At 34.0% G+C, this 27,091-nt stretch overlaps 1 protein-coding gene across 3 annotated transcripts in view; it reads left to right on the top strand.

Annotated features, from left to right (window-relative positions):
- Positions 1-24,179, top strand: part of LOC123684120 (soluble guanylate cyclase 88E) — an 85,086-nt gene extending 60,907 nt beyond the window's left edge. Inside the window, exons 9-14 of one of the 3 annotated variants that reach the window (XR_006748108.1) lie at positions 1,103-1,249; positions 6,203-6,335; positions 8,920-9,147; positions 10,367-10,600; positions 21,436-22,805; positions 23,012-24,179. Coding sequence is in view for 2 of the 3 variants with exons in the window: in XM_045623252.1 (XP_045479208.1) it covers positions 1,103-1,249; positions 6,203-6,335; positions 8,920-9,147; positions 10,367-10,600; positions 21,436-22,196 (1,503 nt within the window). In the remaining variant the exon portion in view is untranslated. Of the gene's footprint in view, positions 1-1,102; positions 1,250-6,202; positions 6,336-8,919; positions 9,148-10,366; positions 10,601-21,435 lie in introns of all 3 variants that reach the window. The other 2 variants (XM_045623252.1, XM_045623251.1) reach the window with 2 other exon arrangements.
- The last annotated feature ends 2,912 nt before the right edge of the window (positions 24,180-27,091 follow it).

Below are 27,091 nucleotides of genomic sequence, written 5' to 3'. Positions count from 1 at the left end.
ATAATTGTTTTCCTCTGTTATATTCGTAAAAGCCTCAAAAAATGGGTAAGTTGTATATTTTTCTTCTGGTCACTTGTATATTATTTAATTGTGTATATGTATATGAAAAATTTTGATATTTAGATTTAATCTGACAAAGGAATGCATCCGCCATTTTAACATTCCATCATATTATGTGGAATGAAGATTTTCCATTAATTATTTTGGACATAATTTATTACAATCAAATATTTTTAATACTTATTATTGATGTTTAAATGTAACTTCGTTTTTTAATATCGTGAATTTCTATCCTCGATAAAGCTCAATAACTTATAACTATCTATGAGTATTTTCACAAAACTTTTATGTGGAGAATGTTTTCGTACCTATTATTTTTTTTATATCTGATTCGATTTATAGGAAGAAAAAATGTTCAAAATGAGGGCAGCTGTCGTCTATCAATGATTGTCATAGAGCTTGTGAAACACGCTATACAGGGTGTTTCCTAAACATGCGGCAAAAATTCAGGGGGTTGTTCCTTGGACTATTCTAAGAATATTTTGTCCTTTGATGATTTTTGAAAAACCTATTTGTTTCGAAGATATAGGGGAAACAAAATTTCAGATAATAACATTTTATTATGAAAAATTACATCAAAATTCAACTCAACCTACAAAAACTGTTGAAAATGACCACCTCTAGCCAGCATACAAGCATCCAATCTGCTCCTCATTGACTGCCGAACCCTTCATAATAGTCAAAGATAAAATGTTAATTGCTAATACATCACAAAACGAATTCAAATGAAAACCGTGTTTAATCTGTATTCCTTTACCACCTGCACTTATCAATTTTTAGTCAAAAAACTAGCCGTTTTTAGTAATTGGAATGTTGTTAAACAAATTTAAAAATAAATTGTACCTACTTAGTAAACACAGTGCGGTACGCATTTTTATTTAAACTATTATTAATTTTAAAAATATGAAAAATGTTGTTCGCCCTGTATCTTCGAAACAAAGAGGTTTTTCAAAAATCATCCAAGGACAAAACATGCTTAAAATAGATAAATTTGATAGAATCTGTATTTTTCAAATTATTACTATCTTACCATTATTTTCAGATGTTCGATTCAGTGTCAATACTCTTCTCTGATGTGGTCACCTTCACCGAAATATGCAGTAGAATAACACCTATGGAAGTTGTGTCTATGCTCAACGGGATGTACTCGATATTCGACAAATTGACTGAGAGAAATCACGTCTATAAGGTGAGAAACTATAGGCATTTTTTCACATCATACCTGTATCATAATTTCGAGATCTACCTTTTAATGTTTGTCTCTTCTTCCACGTTCACAGCGAAAGCTTTGTACATTATTTTCAATATGAATTCAAACGGTATCAATTTTGATTCAATTTTCGCCTGACTTTCATATTTTAAATATGAGTTCTCCTAAGCAAGCTGAAAGCAAGCAATTGAAAGAAACATTATCCTGGAGACCTATTCCACCAAACTGCCTTGCAACTTTTCCTTGGCTTCGTGCAACAAAATTTACTTGATAAGTGAAAAGTAACAAAATGGTTTGATGCAACAGGCCCCAAGCCTAAAATGCGAACATATTTTCTCTATTTCAGTATTGTAATGAGTTCATTACAGTACTACAAGCAGTGCTGTGATGAACTCATTACAGCATTGTTTTCACTTAATTTTTCGTTTTATGGTTGTCTACACTGACTTCCGATCCTATCAATTTTCAACACACTTTAATTGTCAATATAATATAATTTGGATACAGTGAAATGACTTGCAACTTTTTTCGCAATTTCTCTTGATTCTGGTGGTGTTAATCGAATTCGTCAGATATAATTCGTGAATTCAATGCATAATTATAAATTATTCAAAATTAGAAATGAACGATTCAAATTCAAATCACGTAATCTGTTAATTTTTGTGACAGCCATACCAACTGCCAAGATACAATACAAAAGTTACTAGGGAGTATAAGCTGAGTTTTTCATTGAATTTCGATAATATTTCACAAAACTTTAGGAATGAAAGAGAAAATAACGTCTAACACTCGTTGCAGAAGGCAATTCAAACACTCATGCGTTCGAAAACTCGCTCCTTCGCGAACATAACCTTTGAATATTAAAGTTTAAATCATGTTGATTTCTCTTTTTATTTAATTTTTTGTTCGATCCCATGGAAGAATTGATAACATTCATAACATCTCAGAAAGCTCACGAAGCAAAAAATAAATTTATGTATTTTGTACGACAAGTTCACTGAAAAGTGAAAAAACAAAATTGTGACCTCTTAAAACCAAAAATTCCTAAGATTGTATAACTTTTCTATTTTCTGGAGTGAACCCTCATCTTTAATTTTTCAAGAAACCATCAATTGAATTTTCAAAGTCTAATAATGTTTACACAATTTTTCCGTTACAACTCAAAGATTTCCTGAAAAGTCCGAAAACCGCTATAGCTCAGTAACTTTAAAACCCTAGTTTACTGGACTTGTTGCAAATGACCTATTCACGTCGAGTTACCAAACATACTGTATATTATTATCCCCGACCGTAGGAGAGAAAACTCTCCTAGAAGTCGGCTTTCTCACTCCATGCTAAAGGAAATATTCAGTCAATCCCGGATATTTAAACTATCAGACGGATAGAACTCGGTCGTATCCGGTTTTCATATAAACCCTTTGATCTTCATCTACGCGATCCTGCCGATCTTTGGGCCCATTCGTCGAGATATTAGAAGCAATACACCTAGGAGGAGCGATTTTCTCAACTTGATTTTTATCAATAGATATAACATTTGTGAAATTTACATCAAGTACCGGGTTTTTCACCATAATTTGACCCCCCCTTCAACTTTGTTACTGAAAGAGGTACAAAAAAATGTTTCCTACAGAAGTTTCTCGAAATCGGCTTTTGTTTTTTAAAATGATTTCGCAAAATGAAATATATACAGAGTGGGTAACTTTTTTATTGCAACTTCATTTTTTCAAATGATAAACATCTCAAAAAATAATTTATGAACAAATAACTGTCTTTTTTCAAAAATGTGCTGAATAAAGATTTGTATGGTTTATAATAATACACAAAAAATAACTTTATTGGCAATGTTTGTTATCTACTGGAAGCATTCTTTCAATTTTTCAGGAAGAAAAATTCCTTTTTCAGTAATGATTCCGGCAATTAAGGAAGCTGGTGTAATATCAAAAGCAGGATTCCAGCAAGAAATACCTTGTGCTGCAATTCTATGCTCTCCAACATGGGTGATTTCCCTGTCAGGTCTTTCTTCAATTATAATTTGATCTCCATTTGAAATTTTCCTATCAATGGATGTAAATGGAACACCCTGTATATTTTTCTATATTTGACTAGCTCTTATTCCCCTGATTTCGAATATATAACATATGTTTGGTCTACCTCTTTTATTCTGAGTACCACAGAGTTTCGAATTTTAAGAACCACCTTGCAATCTCAGTATTCAAAACTCTGAAATTAAATGCGCATATATAACTCTTATCAATTAATCTTTGAATTAATTTAATTGAGATATGATTACTTCAAACATATTCGAGATCAGGAGATATACAGGGTGTTCAATTTGAAAATATGTAGTTTCATCAAATATGTTGTTCACCCTGTATTAATTCCAATTCACGTAATCATTCTCAAAAAATTTATTTCATTTCGTGAATTTTTGTATGATATATTTTTATGTATCTGTTTTTGTAACAGAGTTCGAGGGGGGGGGTCAATTTATAGTGAAAAACGTATGTCATATATCGTTGCCAACGAGATAACTCAAAAAAGGGCATTTTTGAGTTATCACAGCCTACCACTTGAAAAGTGATTAGTGAGCACGCCAGGTGGTTCTTAAAATTTGAAACTCTGTGGTACTCAGATTAAGAGAGATACACCAAACATATGTTATATATTCGAACTCAGGGGACAAAGAACTAGTCAAATATAGAAGAATATACACGGTGTTCCATTTGAAAAAATGAATTTTATATATTTCATTTTGTGAAATCATTTGAAAAAACAATAGTCGATTTCGTGATACTTTTGTAGATAACATTTTTTTGTTCCTCCTTCAGTAACAAATTTAAAGGGGGGTCAAATTATGGTGAAAAATCCCGGTACAAGGTTGATCAATAAGTTTTGCGGTTCGATAAGAAAAACACAATTTTTCAGTATATTATAGCCTCCCCGAACATCAATACTCCTGATCCAACGAGATTACAATTTATGAATTTCATCCCTGAAGTGAGAATCTGGAAGGGTTGCAAAATACACTTCTACAGCTGTAGAAAAATACGGTGGATGCTAGAAAAGTTCGAACTTTAATTAATGGAGTTTTTCTTCTACAAACCGGGTCGTTTTTTACCAGTTTTTCTTTCAGCTGTGCAAAAGGTTGAAATAAAAATCAGAATTTATTGTTTTACGAGTTTTCAAGTAATCCATAAACAAATTTTGCATCCCAAAAATCTGATGCTAACACATTCTTGGTGGACTTCGGTTCTCTTTAGCCTCTTGTTTTGATTCAGGATCATGGTGATAGACCCAAGTGTCATCCATAGTGATAAATCGACGAACAAAATCCAATTTATCCTTTCGAAAACGCTATAAATGTTGCTGAGAAAATCGAATTCAGATGTGTTTTTGTTTCATTGTTAGCGAATGCGACACTCATTCTGCATACAGCTTTCTGAAACCAAATACTTCCGTCAGAATATTGCTTACACTGCTCAATGAGATGCCTAGGACTTCTACTAAATCCCTCTAAATCGTCTTGTACAACCACGTTTAAATTCAGCAACCCTTTTTTTCCTCTATTTATTAAAGACGAATATTCGTTATTCACTTCCAACATTATTTTATAAACTTCCTTTGCTTTTAAACTTTCCAACTTCCAAAAATAAAAATTCAATTACTTCCCAAGCACAATACATACAAATGAATTGTCGCACGCGTCCATATGAAGAAAGAATTTGCCAACATACCAACAAAAATTAGGCTAGAAGCAACACTCTCTCTTATCGAATCGGAAATGTTATTGAAAAACCTGAAATAATAATAATGAATCGACTTTATTCAAAAAATGTACATACATTTGCCCTGGAAAAGCGAAGATTAGCTAAAGCTACTCTCAAACTCTTAACCTTCTCAGTTTACAAAATAGATATAAAATAAAAATAATAAAAAAATGTTTTCTACTATTTCAACAAAATTGATTTGATCATCAGTAGAATAGAGAAAAACATAGAAAATAGTAAGTACTATATCAAAAAACACAAAAATGCAGCAATGTGACAACAATATTGCTAGTTCTCCTGATTCACCAGTTCATTTTTAATGACTTTTTTAAGTTTGGTCAGTGGTATTGATAGATCCGGTCTGAAAGAATTAAAAAATTTTAGTGCACTGTAAGCGAAACTGCGTTCAAACAGAGCTGTCGAGTAGCGAGGCATATAAAGTATTTGTGAATGTCTGTTGTTGAGATTGTTCAAACTATTTCTGAAAACTAGTTTGTCATAAGGATAGGGCGGGTTTTGAGTATTGAATAATCTATGCAAAAAAACAAGGAAATGGTATTTAAATATACTAGACACTCTAAGCCACTTCAACTACAAAATGTATTGAGGAATTTGATCATATTTCCTCAAATTAAATATGAATCTAAAACAAGTTTATTGATCTCGTTGAAGTCGATATTGAGTGAATTCATCAAGACATGGATAATAGACAATGTTACAATAATCAAGAAGGGATAAAACCAAAGATTCTGACAGCTTTTTTCTTGTTTTGAAATTTAATATATGTTTATTAACAAAGAGTAAGCGAGTGCGTAATTGGAAAAAATTATATCAATAATACCCGTTTAGATATCGAAAAAATAAGGTAATCACAAATATATTCAAACTCAGCAGAAGATGCAATCAAATTCGGTAAAATTGATAGTTTCGAGCTGAAGCTAATGTAAAAAATCCGACTCCGACAATGCTACGTCACTGGGGCAAAAACGGATATCGCGATTCTTTTCATTAGCCAAAATTCCCGGTTATCTCAACGAAAACGGCACCCGATCCTTCGGAATCCTATTATTTCTTACGCTCTGTCTGTTTTCCACATCGCACCCCCGCTATTTTCATTGATTTTCTCTGATTCTTCGAGTTTATTTCACCAATCCCTTGGTCCTAGGTAGAAACCATCGGAGATGCCTACATGGTGGTGTCCGGGGCCCCTGAAAAGGAGGGTAACCACGCGGAGAGGGTTTGCGACATGGCTCTGGACATGGTGGAGGCCATAACAGACCTCAAGGATCCATCTACAGGTAAAAAAATGATTAATTTTAATCAGAGATGGAAGTTTATTATCTCCGATAATTAACTTCCTTTGAAGTGTTTTTGTGGCTTGCTACTTGTTTTCGTTCCTTTGATATAGCGGAACATCTTCGTTTCGTCATTATTCGTTTTTTAATTAGTTTCATCTCATATTTCGATAATCTCAGGCTTACTTTCTCCGTGAAATATGACTAAGAATTGCTCAGATCTTCATATTTTATCTTGTTATTAATTTTAGTACTAATGGTATTGAAGTTACTGTATCTACTTTTATTTTTTGGCAAAATATGACTAGTTCCTAAAATATTTTCTAAACTGAAAATGTATATTCTAGCCGAAAGAAGCTAAGATATCAAAAAGTATCTTGAAAACCTTACTCTCCGTTACAAAATTCAATTCATAAACGAACTGAAGAAGTATTTTATATGTTTTAAAGAGTACTTTAAGATGAGTATTTTTGATATCTCTGATTATAAGTATTTGTATTATTTTATCGTGTATAGCGATCTCATAATGTATTTTGGTATATCATAATTCTATATTACTGTGTGTTTTGATTTCATTATCTACTTGGTTTAAATTACCTCCCAAATGAACATTTATAGGATTCATAGCAAGGTATTTTGCAGGCCGACATTTCTATGAACTGTCTGTTATATTAACTCTAGTTGTTTTTTTTAATTATGTGTTTGTTTTTCTCTTTATTTACAGTAGGGTCCAACGAAAACTTAACACCTCGATTTTCCGGCTTCAAAATGAAAATGTGAAAGATCGCTCAGACCCGTCAATCTCTGATTCGCATCCTCGTAATTGCAACCCCTTAACAGGGTGAATGCAACCCTTTGATTTCGAATAGGGATAAGGGGAGTTGCGATACCTCATTTTGAAGATCTTATCGAGTACTATCTGATCTTGAAATTTCACTTCAAAATTTTCATCGATAACGAAATGACAGGTAAAATAGTGGAAGAATACTTACTACTAAGTACCTTTGAAATGTATCGGATACGAATAATATTTTCTTAGAAATAGCTTATTATTTTGTACTTCATTATATATGACTTGTTCCATACTTTCTTTGTAATGTCGAAGGGATCAATAAAGGAACATATCGAGATAAGTTACACATTGCCTCTTTCACTATTTCCTGTCATTTCACTATCAATGGATAACTTGGAGCAAATTTTAGGGTCAGATAGTACTAAATACGATCTTCAAAATATGTTATCGAAACAACCTTCATCCCTATTCGAAATCAAGAGGTTGTGCTCACCCCCGTTGGGGGGTTGAAAAAAGCGGAAAAGTTGTTTTCCCCCGAATCAGATATTGAAGGGTTGAAGAGTGATTGTCCACATTTTCATTTTAAAATCTGAAAATCTAGTTTTCGTTTTACCACTCTATGTGTCTTATATATCAAACTTCATACAAGAAGTCCCAGGCCGAACCAATAAAAACACATTTTTTTCTTGAAAATTCGACTTTATTCGTCAACATAATCACTTCTACTTCTTCTTCTGCTTTGCTTGTATACTATTTTTCCCATAAAAACAGTGTTTCATCAATATACGAATTTCGTTTTTATCCATTTTTCAAACAAGAACAAATTCAGCATCACTCAACCTTTAATACCTCAATCCAGACTTAATTACCGAAATTTGGACCAGCACATTTGAAGCTTGGTACTAATAAAAAAAGAGAAGTATGGCACCTGGCAGTGCCATCTGTGCGCCGGGACCAAGACTTATTCAGTGAAATGTTATATTGCCAATCGCTTCTATTTATTATTAGCTAATTTAGAACAAAAAATTTTCCATTCAAATTCGTTCAACTCATGGTTTGAAATTGAACGAATATTTCAATATTTTTTCATTTGTTATTTTCAATGTCAGTTTTAGATTTTTATTTATCGTTTTTTCTTTGTTGTTTCTTGTATCACATGATTATACGAAATAGTTTCAATATCCAAAACTGTAAAGCTTCTAAGGATAATGATATTTTAAATTCCATAGCTTCGAAACTATTCAATGTATGAAGTTCCAATGAGAAGAATCATAATATCGTATCCCGTCCAAAACTCCAAATTACATTTCATAGTTGTGGTTTTTTGAAATAACATTTAACAATTCGAAATTGACCAATTGAATACACAAGATGTATAGATTACAAGGATCAAAATTTCACAATATATGTTTTCGATTCTTCAGATTCTACACTACCGAATACTAAAAAGGTCGAGGGAAGTTGAAATAATTAACGTGGAAAACTTCCAAATCTTCATTATCGGGAATAACAAATCCAAAAGAGCTCCAGGATATTCCAAAGCGTATGCAATAACAGAATAACCGCTCTTTGTATATACACTCAAGCCAAATCATTTCGAAATTTCTCTGCAAACATAACCTAGAAAAGTTCCACGGTTGTCTACCAACGTTACCGCAAGAAAATTGCGGAAATTTCCTATAGAATCCCGAAGTTTTCTAATAAGATAATAACCAGACCACAAACCGGATCTAGAAACCTCGAGAAACTCAAAAAAATGAGCGGATTTAAGAGAAGTTTCTCCGCTTATTGCAGGCCTTCATCTGAAGATACGAGTTGGCGTCCATTCTGGTGCAGTTGTGGCAGGGATAGTTGGCCTGAAGATGCCCCGTTACTGCCTATTCGGAGATAGCGTGAACACAGCATCCCGTATGGAGTCGACATCCGAAGAGATGAAGGTCCATATTTCGGAATATACGAGGGTGTTCCTGCCTTCTTCCTACAGGGTAGCAGAGAGAGGGGAGATACAGATAAAGGGTAAAGGTTGGTAGTGAAAAATAATTGTTTTCAGTTTTTCTGTATTTCCTTATTTCTTAATTTTATCATATACTAGTGGGTCTAAGAGGACAAGAACCCACGATGGCCAGACAGTCATTTTATAAAAGCTGAAAGGTTTTATGTGCATGTTTCCTACCAGCCACGGCTGTCACTAGCCAAATAGCCACTCTGCTGGGTCAGATTTAATAAAGGGTGTTTTTTTCAGAGCTATAGAACTTTAAATTGCAATAAAACAACGATTGATTATTCGATTGACATGAATTTTATTTATCCGCAAGATAATCTTGTGGCATTACATTTTGAATATGATTTCTGGCATATGACCGCCATGTCTGGCTCGGATGTAGTGCAATCTGGACGTCAAATTTTCGATGACTTTTTCCAACATTTGTGGCCGTATATCGGCAATAACACGGCGAATGTTGTCTTCCAAATGGTCAAGGGTTTGTGGCTTATCCGCATAGACCAATGACTTTACATAACCCTACAGAAAGTTATATACAACGGTGTTAAATCACAATATCTTGGAGGCCAATTCACAGGTCGAAAACGTGAAATTAGGCGGTCACCAAAAGTGTCTTTCAATAAATCGATTGTGGCACGAGCTGCGTGACATGTTGAGCCGTCTTGTTGGAACCACAGCTCCTGGACATCATGGTTGTTCAATTCAGGAATGAAAAAGTTAGTAATCATGGCTCTATACCGATCACCATTGATTGTAACGTTCTGGCCATCATCGTTTTTGAAGAAGTACGGACCAATGATTCCACCAGCCCATAAAGCGCACCAAGCAGTCAGTTTTTCTGGATGTAACGGTGTTTCGACATACACTTGTGGATTAGCTTCACTCCAAATGCGGCAGTTTTGTTTGTTGACGTAGCCATTCAACCAGAAGTGCGCTTCATCGCTAAACAAAATTCGCTTATGAAAATCGGGAACAACGGCAATCTCATTTTGCACTATTTGCACCCGTTGTTTAGGCGTGAGTCTATTCTTGATGAATTGCCAAACCAAACTGAGAATAAATCACTTGACAGCTGTTAAATCGGTCGCCATCTTGAACAGTAATGCCAACTTAATGTTATATACCTCGAAAAAAAAACACCCTATAGCTTTGAAGAGACAAGGGGGTTGAACTCCTCAACGGTCGGCGAATGATATTGGGATTTCAGAAAAACATCTTTTATATCTTCTCGATTTTTAGGTAGCATGAGGACTTTTTGGCTTGAAGGCAAAGAAAACCGGATACCCCTGGACAGAAACTTAGAACCGCCAGTGATAAGTAGCAAAGTGATAATGGTGAATCAAGAAAGAATACTCTTTTCCCCCATACGTAAAAGTGAAGACCGAAGGACCGGAAGCTATACTCCAATAACATTTAAAGACGTGGCACGAAGAAGCATTGCCAATTCTCCCATGAAATACTCTTCAGTTAAAGGTGAGGAGGATATATTATCTCATTCATTCATCTAACATATAATTTTGTTCAAATATAATCAATTCTGAAGAAGTGATGTTTTTTCAAGAATTTCACGTACGACCATTTCCACATAATGAATTTTAATCAGATAATAAAGGAGTTTCCAATATGAGGTTTAATTTTGTTATTTAAAAAAAAAACAAGTATATTTTAATAAATTCAATGGATGTTCATTTCATTGTGAAGGGGAAGATATGCCATTAACGATATGTCGTCGAGTAGGAAAGTTGGAAGTAGCGAGTCTCTGCAGATATCGATTCCTGAATGCGGTATCTGTAAGCGAACTATTATGAAAAATGTTGTCAAGTGTAAAATTTGTAACAAGGTTTATCATCCTGGTTGTGCCAACCGAATTAAAAAATGTTGTGATGAAGTCATCGCATCAGGCCAAAGTGAACCTAATACTTGTGAAGTATCCCCAATTTCGGATACTGTTGGAAGGAGTATTACTAATGAGTCATCTCACCAAGAACTTCTACTCAAAATTATTATGGAGTTAGAAGCAAAGAACTCATTATTGATTGAGAATAATTCCTTATTAAAATATAAAATCTCTTCACTGGAATCAATAGTAATAAGTAAGAACGATGAAATTGAAAAACTGAAGAAAGAAATTATAATGACCCCATCTGTAAACAATGGAGATAAGGAATCAACACCACATATTCCACCGGTGAGTACGGGAGTTGAAATGGTTATCGGTGAATTAAACACTGATTTGTCCACCTCTGAAATTAAAAACTCGAAAACTAGGAATTCAAATTTACAAACTGATTCATCCAATAAAAAATTAGGAAAAGTTGTTAAAGGAAATACTTATTCTGATGTTGTTAAAATCAATATCCCACCTTCTGACTCAAAGATATCACATGGTAAGGGAGATGACTGGAACATTGTTTCCCGTAAAAAGTTTACCAAACAAAAGCGTTCACTTGTTGTGGGTAGCGGTTCCGGAGATTCCCTTGTTGAGGGTTTGGAAAAATATAGAGCTTTCCATGTTTCAAATTTGAAACCGGAAACCAAAGCTGAAGATCTTCAACACTTTCTTAAAGATAAATTTTCGGACGTAAAATGTGAGAAACTCAAATCTAAATTTCCGGAAAGCTATTCTTCATTCAAAGTTCTCATTCCCAGTTCAGATTATGAAAAAGCACTCAATGGTATGAATTGGCCAAACAAGGCGAGTATAAATCGTTTTTTTCAACCAAGGAAATCAAATCGTCCTCCGGACCAGTTGATGAAGGGAAACTTGCTATCCCCAAACCCAACACAGAAGAATTGACTATATTTCAAATAAACGTTCAATGTCTATCTAATAAGTTGAATATACTCGAGGTCCTCTTCAAAGAAAAAAAGCCAGACATTGTCAGTATTGCGGAGCACTGGTGTAGTCCTGAAAATGTTGAAGCAATGACTATTCCTGGATATGTCCAAGCTGGTTCATACTGCCGTTCCAACAGGTTGCATGGAGGATCCTTGATCTATGTTAAAGAGGACATGCCCACAAAGAAATTATCCCTGTCGAGATATTCCGAGGAAATGGTGTTTGAAGTTTGTGGAACCATAGTAGAAGCTAAAGTTTGTAAATATGTTGTTCTTAGTATATATCGACCTTGTTCAGGTGACTTTGCATCTTTTGTCAAACATTTTTCATTCACATTGAATCATGTTTCTAAATTAGGTGAAATAATGTTAGTTTGCGGAGATCTGAATGTAGATATCTTGAAAGATGGTTGTCCTAATCGGACATTATTTTTAGACTTACTTGAATGCTACAATTTACATTTTTCATCAGTTAATCCTACAAGAGTTTTTAGGAATGTTAATGGCCACACATTCAAGTCGAAGATTGACTACATCTTGACCAATATAAATTTTCCCACATCTAGTGTTGAGGTTTATGAGGCTCATATTAGTGACCATAGAGTTCTTTCACTCAAGTTTCCAGTGGGTTTTATTCCGAAACAAACTCTTTCACATAAATTGGTCAGGGATTTGAGCCCTCAAAATCTTGACTATTTTAGTAATTTTATAAATAATTGTGATTTTTCTTTTCTTTATGGTTCCCATGACGTTGATGAATGCTTTGGAGCATTCATGTATCTTATTGAAGATAGTTTCCAAAAAATGTTTCCATTAATTCGATCTAATAATCATACTAAATATGACAAGCGTTGGATCTCTCCCGCTATTCACCTAGCAAAGCGAAATCTTGATAATTGTTATTGGCTGTATACTAACATGAAATGCCAATCTACCTATGACAATTATAGGAGAGTCAAATCCTCATATAACTCGTTAATCAAGGAAACAAAATCTAGATATTTCAGTAATTTGATTGAAACCTCTGACAACAAAAATAAAACAGTGTGGAGTATCGTGAATTCCCAAACAAACCGAACGTTAAAAAAATACAGGCCCATTGAGTTGATTATTGATGGAAAATCATATGTTGACCCTGAAAATCTAGCGGTTATATTTGCTAAATATTTTTCCTCAGTAACTGAAAAAGCTCTGCACGATTATTATAATTCTAACTTGTCCAATACGTGCACGACCTCTTCAATTTTGAATTTCAACTTCTTTTTTCAACCAGTTCTGGCCAATGAGGTGATCAATGTAATAAATAATTTGAAAAACAACAAGTGTTCGGGCATTGATCATATTTCAGCACGTATACTGAAAAATATTGGACCTGCAATCGCACCTCATTTTGCCCATATAATTAATTTGTCAATAAGCTCAGGTGTATTCCCTAATCTTTTGAAAAAAGCCATAGTCTTGCCTATTCATAAAAAAAATGATGTACATGATGTTGCTAATTACAGACCTATCTCTATTCTCAGTGTCTTCTCCAAAGTTTTTGAAAGAATCGTTTATAATCGAATGATGAACTATATAGATAAGTATAATATATTAGACACTGCACAACATGGCTTCAGGTCAGGTCGCTCAACTCACACGGCAGCTTTATTTTTCGTTGAGTTCGTGCATGAATGCCTTGATAACGATTTGTTCGTCGCGGGGTTGTTTTTTGATTTGTCACGGGCTTTTGATAGTCTTTCCTATGAGTTCCTTGTTGATAAATGTTACAACATGGGATTCAGGGGTATATTTCTAACATGGATTCGAAGTTATCTGGAGAGTAGAACTATACTTGTAAAGGTTGATAGCACTTACTCGCAGGAAGAGAATATTAATTTGGGCGTACCTCAGGGTTCTGTATTAGGGCCACTTCTTTTCCTTTTGTTTGTAAATGACTTACCTATGAATTTGAAGAACATGCTTTTTTTGTCATCCGGTTACACTGATTTTAATCTTCTCATGAACATGTTGAGATTGGTTTTGTTTGCTGATGATACCTCAGTGGTGATTAGCGCCAAGACGTTCGAGGAATTGCAGAGTTCATGTCAACTCTTGCTACAGTATTTTGTAGACTGGTGTCGTCAAAATAGTATAATGATTAATATCAGCAAGACAGAATGTATTTACTTCAAAAATAGGAGTTGTGGTTTGGGTGGGCTAACCTTGCGGTATTTGGACTTTGTTATAGAAGCTAAAGAAAGTGCAAGATTTCTGGGAATATATCTTGACCAGAACTTGAAGTGGGGATCGCATGTCCATTCTGTATGCAAAAAACTTAATAGCTCCTTCTATGCTATAAGTAGAGTAAGAAATACTATTCCCTTACATTCACTCATAAATGTTTACTATAGTCTTGTATATAGTCACATTTCTTATAATATTATGTTATGGGGAAACTCATCCGATGTTGATAGAGTATTCATAGCACAAAAACGGATTCTGCGAATGATGTTCAATCTTACACCTAGAACCTCATGCAGACCCTTTTTCAAGTACTATCATATTTTGACTGTTGCATCAATTTTTATCTTCAGATGCCTTTTATATGCTAAAGAGAATGAAAACAATATAACGAAGCTCTCAGTATTTCATAGCTATTACACTAGAAATGATAGAATTATGTCCATCCCTAAACACAGGACTACTAAGTTTGAAAAGTCCCCCTTATATCAATGTATGAAGTTTTTTAATCATCTTCCAAGAAGTGTACAATGTCTTAGTTTTAAGGAATTTAGGAAAGTAGTTAAGGTTTTAATGTTAGAAAAATGTTATTACTCAGTTAGCGAATATTTTTCAGTTAAATTGTGATTGTTCACTGATTTTATGACTTGTCCTATACATGTAAAATGTCTTACAGGATGAATAAATTATTATTATTATTATTATTATTATTATTATCAGCCAAATGGCTGCCATGGCTACGGTTGCAGCACCGTATTCTTTTCATAATATATTCCATCGTCAATTTGTACATTTGCGGCTGTATGTCCTCGATAACTTCACGAATTCTATATTTGAGCTTAAGGTATTGATCAGATTGTGGAGCATTGGCATAGATCGCTATCTTCACGTGGGCCCAAAGAAAAGAGTGTAAAGGTGTTGAATAACTAATTGTGATCACCTTTTCGAGAAATAACACGTCTAGAAAAGTTTTCTTGCAATTCTGCAATCTTCCATAAAGTTATTAATCATAGCTCGGTAGCACAATCCATTTATTGTGACAGTTGCACAAGCCTCATTTTCGTATTATTAAGGTCCAATCACACCAACACCCAAAAACCGCACCAAACAGTGACACTTTGCGGCCGAAGAGGCTTTACAACAATCATTCTTGGTTTTTCCGAACGCCAATTGCGACAATTCTACTCATTAACGTAGCCTCCAAGGTGAAGGGCCTAATCACTGAAGATAATTTTTCGATGAAAATACAAAATCATTTGATGCATTTCAAGGACCCAATCAGCGAAATTACGACGTTGCTAGTGATCGACCGGATTTAACAGTACAGACTACAGCAGCAATATTTGCACTTGTTCTAGAGTGACGCACACGGTTTCGATTCTTCACATCACTAACTTGTCTTAACAGCTCAAATTTTTTCTCAGTTTTACTATTGTCGGCCGAGAATGTGCTTTGCCATGACCCAAAAGTGCTTCGGTTTTACGAACTATATCTAACTGCAACATTTTCACTATTTTTGTAGCGAATTTTAACAATTTCATTGCATTGTTGAAGCGCATATCGTTCAATTTTTTAGTAAGAGATAGTTTATACTTGTGAAATATCAAAAGATGACACCTGCCCACATAGCGGGTTATTCGAAATGAAACCTCTCATTGAAAAACCTTCCAATTTTTTTCTTAAATGTAATCAATTTTGAAGGACTATTTCCATACAATGAATTTGAATCAGAAAATAGTTGGACTCACTGATGCAAATTTCTCAGTCAAAATCAATTATGTGCATCCAGTTATAAATAGGGGAAATGCGGACAAAACGACATATGCGGACAAAATGAACTTTTAGATATTTTCAAAAGTGGCTCCGTATAGCTCGGGGTTTCACAGTGATTCAGTTCCTGCTAGTGATGATGGCAATCCTGCGAAGAAATTGACATCCTACTGTCTGTTTCACTGGTGCAATAGCTACAAATGTGTTTAGGTCGGTTGAATTTTTTTTGTTCACTTGGTTTCTGAATTGCTTCTGCAGAGTGTCATTACAATATTCGTTGTTTTTTTAATGTATTTCTGTTGGTACTGTTATGAAGTAATAATGTGTATAGGTTTCAAGATGGATATTAGTTTTGTTTTGAAATTATTCTTCAATATCATAAAAAGTATATATCGGACAAAATGACATACTATCCTGATGAACAAAACGACATAGTATGTCATTTTGTCCTATACACGTCAAGAAAATATATTTTTCGGCAACCGTCCGGGAAGTGCTCACTTCCCGGACGCTTCTTCTCTGAGAAAGTAGCATTTCCCGGACTAGGCCGGAAAAGAATCATAGAATCCATAGTAACCGAGATAACGGCTGACAGTTCATATGAAATTAGTTGTCAAAAATTTGCATGTTTTTTGATCGCAATCGCAATAAAATATGGAAAGCAGCAGCGATAGTGTTATTTTACATGGTTGCCGAAAAAATATTGTACGCAACACGTCCGAAAATGGTTTTTTTGGACTCACAGACTTGCAGGAATTTCGTCTATTCGTCCAAAAAAACCATATTTTCCGGACTTGTTACGTAAATTACTATTTTGGAAATAATATGGATTTTGTTGATTGATTTTCACGTGAAACTAATGAGCTCATTTTCATGTTATTTTGTACTCATTTTGCACGTACCATACGCGATATTACGTGAAATTCTGGTATATATCTTGTAAAACATACGATATCCTTTCCTATTGAAATTCTTTCTCCATTTCCTCAGGGACCAGGCATAAAAAAGCAAATGCAATTGTCACTTAAAGTTAACGCCTTATTTTGACAAAACCAATGCTAAATCTGCTGCGACCAATCTACCCAAGAAGAAGAAACAAGAAATCACTGGAACATTATTCAATGATAAAAAACCCTGTGGTAAAAAAAAAACAATGCCGTTGAGAAATAAAAAATTCGTTGACGATGAAGAATTGGACACTGACTGTTTCAAATTAATAATAAAAATGAAGATGTCGATGACTGCCCCTGCATTTATTGCAATGACATTTTTTTTCGTTTTATACCTGGTGAGCAGTGGTTGCGTTGCATGCGGTGTTTTCACTGAGCTTATACATCGTATTCAACTGTCTCGAAAACCTAAACACTCATATTTTCGAACTTTGCATTTAAATATTTCGTATTTCTTTATGTCTATTACCAGTATGCCATTTTGTCCTTAGTATCAAAATGGATTTTTCCTACAACTGCTATGAAAAGTAGCGTATTCTCCACAGCTTACTCAATTCCAAAACTATGTATTGCTCATACTGTGGGAAATATTATTCCCCACGGAACTTTGCCAACACCTCGCTTGGTAGACCAATAAAATTGGGCATTTGAGTCGTTTCTATAGAAACGCAATAAATTACTCGCCTTTCAGGCTCGTGCCACAAACTTCCACACTCGCGAGAAAAGTTGGACTTTTCCCACTTGTTGCACAATATACTATTGTTAGAAGTCAATATAATTTCTTATATCTTTGATTTTTGTAGTTCAGTTGAAGTTTCAGCTTATATAACTTGAAAACAATTAACCAAAGTTAGTATTTAGCACCAAAATGGGAGTAGGTATTAATGCAATAACTAAAAATATATAATTGAGAAACAAAACAGTATGACATTTTGTCCGCATTTCCCCTATGATAACTTTGGAAAGTGAAGACCTAGTCATTTGAAATGTTAAACGAACGTTTGTGGTAAAATTCATTGATTGGCTGAATCCGCCTGATGGTTTCGAAGTTATCAGTGTAAGATTTTTTTTTCCATTTTCTCGAAAAATATCTATTAGATCGAATTGGAACTTGCTAGTTAGCTGGAAAACATCAATACGATGGCTTATGGAATGAGTGTTCTTTTAAGGTTCGCACAAAATACTTGTTATATTATGTCGGCAGTTCATGTCAACATATTATCTAAAAAATCACTTATACGGAAGTTCATTTTCAAAGCTCGTTTAACAGGTAAGAAACAGAAATTTTTCTGAAAATTTCATCCATCTTCAGTGTCCAGTGTATCTGGAAATATTGAGAAAGTCTACAACAAAATGAAAGTTGAAGCTGCTTTTTTACAGGCGAAAACTAAATTCTTTATAATTCACTCATGCGAGTTCAAAACACCCAAATTCCATTCCTCTTTTACACCTACTCTTGTTCCAAATAGTTTCAAACAACATCAAAAGTGAATTACCAACTTCAGAAGCGTACATACAGTAAACATCATTAGTCTGGGATGATACAATGCAGAAAAAATTGCTTCTCTGAGTTTTGTCCTTCTTTAAACTATAGTTTATTCTGGTCATGAAGTGAGACATCTGTGTGCCAGGAAAACTAATAGAAAACGATTCAACTGAGCTTATATTGAAAGCGCTCCAAGAAGTTTCTGTATTCCTTTTTTGAATTTCTTTCTGTGGAGATAAATTGTATTTTTGTGGATTGAAATATTCAATTCGTAGTTGTGATCGAATATACCAGGTGAATTTTTTAAATTGAATCAGTTAAAAGTCTCATGAAATAATGTTTCGAATAAAAAGTTGATGGTTTTGAAGGGAAGTCCACTTATGTTACAACCTCTTCCATATCCTCCATCCTTGTGGGAAGAATGGGGGTCAATTTTGGAATTTCAAATGAAAATTCCGGTTTTTTATTGCATATTCTACGACAATAAAACAAAATTTTGTGCGATTAATTTTTCACGATTCGTCACAGATGGCTCAGTATTCGAATTTGAATTTTCCGTCCGAACGAACTTAACGTATCTGTGGTAGGATTTATTTAATTTTGTGTCCATTGTATAATTTTAATCGAGTATAATGTAGGGTGTCCCATTTAAAAACACTGAAATATTTAAACAGGGTTAGAATTATTTAGAGAAACAGGGTGGCTTAAATTACAAATAAGTTGCGTTATTTAGGGATAAGTGTACTGGTGTTGATAGAAATTCGGTTTGTAGCCATTATCCAATATACTAGAGATTATAATGCTGTCGTCCAATATTTTTTGTTTTCCATTGTTTTAGCGATGCGATAGTCAATTTTTTTTCCTAAGGACGCCAATTTGCATCTCCTCATGACGTGATGAAGAAAAAAAAATACGAATTCAACAATGTGTCACTCTACAAAAATATCGAGTCGAGCTACGCAAATTTGAACTTTTTTGTTCAAGTAGTAGGCTGCGCACAAAAAACTGCGTTGAAAAATATAAGATGTCCCATTTAAGAAACACCAACTTTGCTCAATATCTCGAAAAGGGTAATTGATTTCAATGATCTGTTATAAGTATCATATGAATCATAAAAATGACTGAAGAAAACATTTTAGAATTTGTTGAATGTCTATAACAGAAACCAATATATAGTGAAATATTTGAAACAGTAATTTTTCAGAACTAAGAAATCTATGATCTGCTTTCTGTTGTCTTATTGTTTCGAAAAAAAACTCGGGGATCTTTGAAGATTTTATAGTCTTATAGTTCTCGAGATGCTTTCAGTGAGAATCGAATTTGGGACACCCTGTACTGTAATGGAAAATTAAGAACATTTATATTCGTTCTGGTTATTGCGAATACTTTTCATTGAAATTTTCAATGTATATATCAAATCATAACCAATAACAACAAGAACAAATCATTTCCGAATAACAGTGCATGTTGCATGTACTGAAAACAAACAGTTCACCAAGAAACGTTAGAATTTCATATGAATGATTAATGGAACGGATACATGAAAGTAGTTCAAGCGACAACTTTAAATTCAATTGTAACAAATCGTGAAAAATTGTTCGTACAAAACTTATGTATTTTCTGCCGTGTAACATAAATCTTCATTAAAAAAAAACAGGGATTCCCATTTGGTATTTCAAAGTTGACACCCGTTCCTCTTCAGGGCAGTCGTTAGCTAAACTGCCTCCCTAGACAGAGATCCATTCTGCCGCCCTAACAGAAGCCAACTCTGCAGAATGCTAAAAAATAATATTGGATAATCGAGGTCCAGCGTCTGCTCAAGCGTTTCTACCGTTCTATTTTACATGGATTCAAATTTTAATGATTTAGGATAAGTGGAATGTAATAAACAATAAACGTACTCAACTGAATTCTAATGTATAAATGATAAAATATATGACTTGAGTTCAGGTTTCAGATCCTTCGTTTTTTTCTCGGTTTTTTTCCTTTGATATGATGAATATTTTTTCACGATGCAAAGATTTTTAAGATTAGTAAATTTGATGGAAAAATCATCAGTGAAATTCGTTTGAATAGAAAGAAATAATTCAATTCGTTCTTCCAATGAATGTAGATAATGTCGCCCATTATTTACCGCCCCTCTAGAGTGGGCCCTGCAGTTTCAGGTTCCTAGCTCAGTTTCGATGTTAGAAAAAGCTCGAAAATTTGTTTTTTTTTGTTTGAGATTATCGAGTAAAACAATCGGATGATGCGGATGAACCATTATCTGATTTGAATGCGCCCACGTCCAACACTAATTAATTTGATATGAAAAATGAAGAATATTATAAAATAATGGAATGTCAGATGAAATAATAAAACTTCTTATATTTCTTGAAATGGAATCGTTTTCTTATATTTTGCATGCCATTCTGAGGAATCAATATTCTGATTAGGATATTAAAAAGAAAATAATCCAGAACCCCAAGTGGCCATGAAATTCGGCAACGTAAAAAGAACGCCGACAAGCCTGATGAGTGCATGTGTTTTTTTTTAACGTCAATAACTCTTAAACAGCACTATGAAGGGATCATGCCACATCTGGATATTTATGAGTATAATGTATAATGCGGACCTTTTATGGTTTTTGATTGTTATTTAAATTTGTCGGTATTCTTTTCTGTTGTTGCTGACTGAATTAATACTCATTTGGTACTTCGAATTTCTACACATGTGATTTTTGTTGATTAAGCTTAAAATGCCGCCCTTGAATTTTGCCGCCCTAGGCGACCGCCTACCCTGCCTACCCCCTAGCGATGGTCCTGTTCCTCTCACAAGAGTGAAGTATATGAAAAGGGATGTTAAATATCGGGGCCAGCCAGTTCTAAATTCTCACGGAGTGATGGCTAAGACAACAGACGTTGTCAGATTTGCCAAAATAATAGTGAAATGATCTTCTTAGGAATTGTAAAGAAGCTGAAATACTTCTAAGTCAATCATCCCCTACATTTTTCCACTTTCTTTTCTACAGATCTTATCTAAACCTATCTTATACCTTTCAGAATCCCGATCAAACTCAATAGGGGCATTCTATGCATCGAGCGGCAACGCGTCTGAACTCTTCGGATCGACAATTTCCGATCTCAGCCCTGAAACCAGCTTCGACCTGTCTTCTGCCAACATCTCAGTCCCCCCCACCTGTCACTTCAGGAGCAGGTGTACGACGGCGCCTCCTAGGACCGAACACAAGACGGAAATTAGCCTAACAGCCCAAGGAAAACCCTCCGACCTTCCCCCAGGACAACTGGTATGCGCTATTAACAGGGAGACGTGCAAGAACGAGGAGGAAACCTGCCAGAAGAATCCATCTTGCAACACCCTCGAGCTGCCTCAGATCCAGAGCGCATGCTGCGAGAAGCAATTTGTGGAGCCTGCCATCTGTGGTCTCCAGACCATGACGAAGAGCCAGGTGCTCTACACCACAAGGGAAAACTTTGAGAACTGCCAAGAGGAAGCCTCAAACGCTTGCAAGAACCAGCAGTGCAAAGAATCGAAATACGAATTTGGGAAGAGCATGCACGAATACGCAAAAAAGCTAGGAAAATCGAAGTCAGATAAAAAGGTTCACGTAAAAGAGACGGATACTCAGGTTTGCACTTCTACAACTCCTAGTTCCGGTAGCCACAATCTTAAAAAGACCACAGGACACCATCATCACTACCAAAATTCTCACATGCGTCACCATAACCATCAGCAGTGCTGTTCTGGTTTTGGAGCTGGCAACAGACATAGGTTCCAAAGTAATGCTTGTGTGATATTTTAGTCTGATTTTTTTATAGCTGTTCAATGGTCCGATTTGAAGATGGGAATGTAGAGAATTGTGGTCCCTCTAGTAATTATCTTGAACGTCAAGCCACAAGTAATGCTTGTGTGATATTTTAGTCTCATTTTTTTTATAGCTGTTCAATGGTCCGATTTGAAGATGGGAATGTAGAGAATTGTGGTCCCTCTAGTAATTATCTTGAACGTCAAGCCTTGTGTGATATTTTATTCTGATTTTTTTTATAGCTGTTCAATGGTCCGATTTGAAGATGGGAATGTAGAGAATTGTAGTCCCTCTAGTAATTATCTTGAACGTCAAGCCACATTCATTTCATTTTAATCGATTACTAGTCAATATTCTTCACTAGAAAAACATATTATCCCTAATCAAATTTTTCTTCTACCCTTTGTTATCTGGCAGTAATATAATTCCACGGATCTTGAACAGCAAAGTTATAACTAAAAACGTCCATTACGAAAAAAGAGTTCAAAATTTTACATTCTTTCTAGAATCTAGAGGGACTAGGTATTGAGCCAAACGACCAATTTAAAGAATTCATTCTAGTTTACGTTAGCGACTGTGAATATCTGTCAAACGTCAATTGGTTAGGTTAGGTTATCTGGCAGTATTATAATTCCACGGATCTTGAACAGCAAAGATATAACTAAAAACGTCTATTACGAAAAAAGAGTTCAAAATTTTACATTCTTTCTAGAATCTAGAGGGACTAGGTATTGAGCCAAACGACCAATTTAAAGAATTCATTCTAGTTTACGTTAGCTACTGTGAATATCTGCCAGACGTCAATTGGTTAGATTTGTCAGTTTTTCAAGGGCGTAGATCACTTTTTTTCTTGAGGGGGTAATCGAAAAAAAAATTCGACGACATTATTTACTCATATCTATAATGTGAGAAAAAGAGGTTTGATAACAAAGTTTGAACCAAATTACTCGAAATAAATATATTTTTTTATTAAAAATTGGATTGTTTTTATCTTATACGGAGTGTTCCTGATTCGGAGTTACGAAGGAAAATGAGAGAGTCCTTGGATAATTTTGAAAATAAAATGGCCCATAAACATGAGCCCGCAAACACTTCGTTTTCGAGATACAAAAAAAATCACAGATGGCAAATAAGGCACGATGCCGAGAAAGCAGACAGATAAAGGAAAATAATAAACCTCGGACAAAGACAAGCTGGTAGTGCAATAAGAGTGCTCATCTTGAAAGCGATAATAAACTCATAAATCGGTCCGATTTTTTACTTACGTGTCGATTTCAAAGGAAAGTAAAATGATTATTATTTGTTCATTATATGGAGAAATTTTTGTCCTTTTCCTTCGCGAGTTTTGTAAATTTTTATATTTTGAAAATATTGGGGGGGGGTAATTACCCCCAGTACCCCCTCCCATTTCTACGCCCTTGCAGTTTTTCTTCTATTAAAGATGGATTACTGAAATTCATTATTGTTATAAATCATGATAATTTAGAAGAAAATCACTTGCTAATTGGGATACTGAGTGAAAGATCGACAACTGACACTAATGACAGATATTCATTGATAGCAACTGTGTATGGACCTGGAATTTTAAAAGAATAAGAGTTTCTTGTTAACTTTAAGGCAAACCTGAATCAAAATAGTGTATTTCGTTTGTACCTAGATACATATCACTTCTCCCAAAGTCGAATCGAAATAATCATTCAGTATGTATTTCTGAGGTATCTGTTGTATATATTTTTTTAATTTTCAGTTATATTCTCAAGTCAATAACAAAAATAATGTGTATTAAATTTTTTGAACATAGTTATGTGACAGCCGTTTGTACAAATCATTGAATTTCAAGTGGAGAAAATAATTCTCATTTGCTAATATTTTTTGATGTAAAATAATTATTTATTGTAATGTGAGTTGTTTAGTTTTATGATAATGTCGAAATATATGTTATATTAAAAATGAAAGTACATTAAAATTTTTCATTAGTCTCGAAGGGGGTATTACAATATAAAAAAAATAATTTTCTCGCAGTTATTTGACTTCTTAAATGCACCATATCGCTCAAATAATACTCTTAATTTACTGTTACACCTTAATTCAACGATAGGTATTCTTTCAATAGTGGATAGGTTCCCAGTCAAAATATTGCTGATATTAATTTCTTAATGTCGTGTAGTGGATTTTGAAATTTCTCAGCTGTGATTTGAATTCTAGATTTTTTGTTTGAATTCCGAAAAAAATTATTTATTTTGTGGTTCAACATTTTTGTTCAGCGTTATGTTTCGATCTGCAACATAAAAATGCAAAAAACCTATCAACCGATTTTCTATCCAACGTTCGGCGACACTGGTAACCTAACCTAACCTAACCTAATTGTTGATGTAAATTTTTGGGCCTAAATAATGAGAAAACCTAGTTCCTTTCAATTTTTCATTTTGAAATAATCTTTTCATTTCTTTGAATCAGAAAATCAACGAAATGAATTATTCGAATGATGACAAAAAAAAACAATTTTAATATATTGCCATATCAGTTAAGGGGTAACAATATTATAAGTTTTTGCACTCTCATTCAGTACCTTATATTTCAAAGTTCCAAAAACTACCTACCTTTGGTTTCTTCAATTGCTTTTGGTTAAATTCCTTCAGATGCTTTGGTTTCTTCAATCGCTTTTGGCAAAATTCCTTTAGATGCTTAGGTGATTGTCTTCTTGAATGAATGAAGAGGTTCACGACTTGACTTGATATTCAAGCTACTTGACTTTGTTCTACTTGAAATCAGAACAAGTAGTAGTTTTTCAATGTCAAGTCAAGGATTTATTTATCAAGACTTGAATAATGTCGAGCTACATGATTTTTCAGCATTGTGTAGTGTCACATAAATGAAAACATAATTAAATTAGAAGGAACCAAAAAATATCAACTATTTTAAAATGCAAACCCAAATTAAATCACCAAATAATAACAAAATAAAATATAAATATACAGTTTCTTGATATTGAGAAACCTCCAAGTAATGATTATATGATAAGTCTTGTAGGTTTTGCTAGCTTGACGTTGAGCTAGCAGAAGTCGCGATTTCTCCGACAATTACAAAGTTTTCCATATGATAATAAATTCGCCTGAAATTATGGCCAAAAATAAATCTTAAGTTCCAAAATGGTTCTGCTAGCTTCACTGGGGTAAAGTTATTTCCCCTAATATCTCTGAATATTCCCAAAAGCATTGTATCGCTGGAAAAGATGTACAAGATAAAATAATTAAATACAGAAATCCTTGAACATGAGTGTTTGAGGTACTAGATGCAAGTTTCAATTCGAAATTGGATCTGAAATAATAAATAAAAAAACAGTATCTTATGAATATGTTTTTTTTTTCATTTTCAGATTCAGAATTAATCAATTCGTTTCATGATAATCAATGTTTTTTTAATTTTGTGATTATTTCTTCCCTAATAATCCAGTAGTTGAACATATGCGCCTATAGTTTCATATTACAATATTATATGAATCTAAATAATAGATATTCATTTGAGGTTCAAATGAATTCAAATAATGATTGAATTGATTGAAAATGCAAAGACACGTAAAAATTCTCTGTAAAATAGAGGCCATCATACAAAAAAAAACCATTCCGTTAAGTGATTGAATATCTATAAATCTGAAATATTCGGCCACTGTCAATGAAATTTTAGGTAAATTTTTTTACGTAATAGAATACCCGATGATGGAATATTTTCAACTGAAATTTATACCATCTATTTTCAATTTGAATCTACGATGAGTATTTCATTAGACACCCTTCGTAGATTCACCGTTTGTAGTAGTTGTTTTTAGCCGACAGCCATCGAAGAAGTTTTATGATTTTACTATGTTTGCGTAGATTCTTCTAGAATCACGCAGATCCTCAATGAACAATGAGTTGATTCGTAGGAACAGTCTAGGCAGTGTGACCAGATTTAGTAGAAATCTACATTTTTAGTTGATTTTTCGCATTTTCATGAAGTTTTTAGTAGGAAGAAATCCTTCGGTAGATTTTAGTAGATTTTGGTAGTTTCAAAAAATATAACCGAGACGGTTGGGAATATGGAAATTCGGATGTCTAGACTGTTCCTATGAATTATGAATCAATTTATTATTCATTCTCATTGAGGTTCTATGTTCTACGTGTTTCTAGAAGAATGTACCCAATGAGCATGGTCATGACACCAGAAATAGAGGACAGCTCATATTATTGCCGACCTCATGTGGGACGAAGGGTCAGAGATCACACCTGTTCCTTGCGCCTCGAGTTTATAATGGTATCCCTCAAGTTTTGAAGATTCCTAGTATAATGACTGCATTTAAGAAGAAAATAAAAAGTTGGATCCTGAGTCAGTCAAGACACTTCATAGCCAGTATAATCGACATAAAGAACACCTATAACATACCGAATCAGTAGTCCTGGAGTCGTCAGTCTACTCGTGTTGCACCTTTAATCTGCCGTCTGTTGAGAATTCGTGGAAATTACGTCAAGACTTTTAAACTTGTACTTTTTTTTTTTTTTTTGGTTCTCACACAAGGTTTAATCCTCCGGGAGCTCACCTTCGAGAAAATTTGATTTCTGTTTGTTTCATGTCACGATTTTCTTTTTTTTTCTTTCAATATTTTCTTACATTGTAAAATGACTGTATTTTGTTTTGAATGTAGACTAATCATGAAATAAACATTATTACTATTACTATTACTATTACTTAAACATAATAAAATCATAAAAGTTCTTTGGTGGCTGTCGGCTGAGAATAAATACGAAGAATGATGGAATATCCGAAGAGTGCCTCATTAAAAACAGATGATTTGTAAACTTCCGTTGAAAATATAACATTATCTCACATTTGGTATTCTATTTAGTGGAAAAAAATAT

This window comes from Harmonia axyridis, chromosome 7 (genome assembly GCF_914767665.1).
Source record: "Harmonia axyridis chromosome 7, icHarAxyr1.1, whole genome shotgun sequence".
NCBI classification, from domain to species: Eukaryota; Metazoa; Arthropoda; class Insecta; order Coleoptera; family Coccinellidae; genus Harmonia; species Harmonia axyridis.
This window is presented reverse-complemented; position numbering and strand designations above follow the sequence as displayed.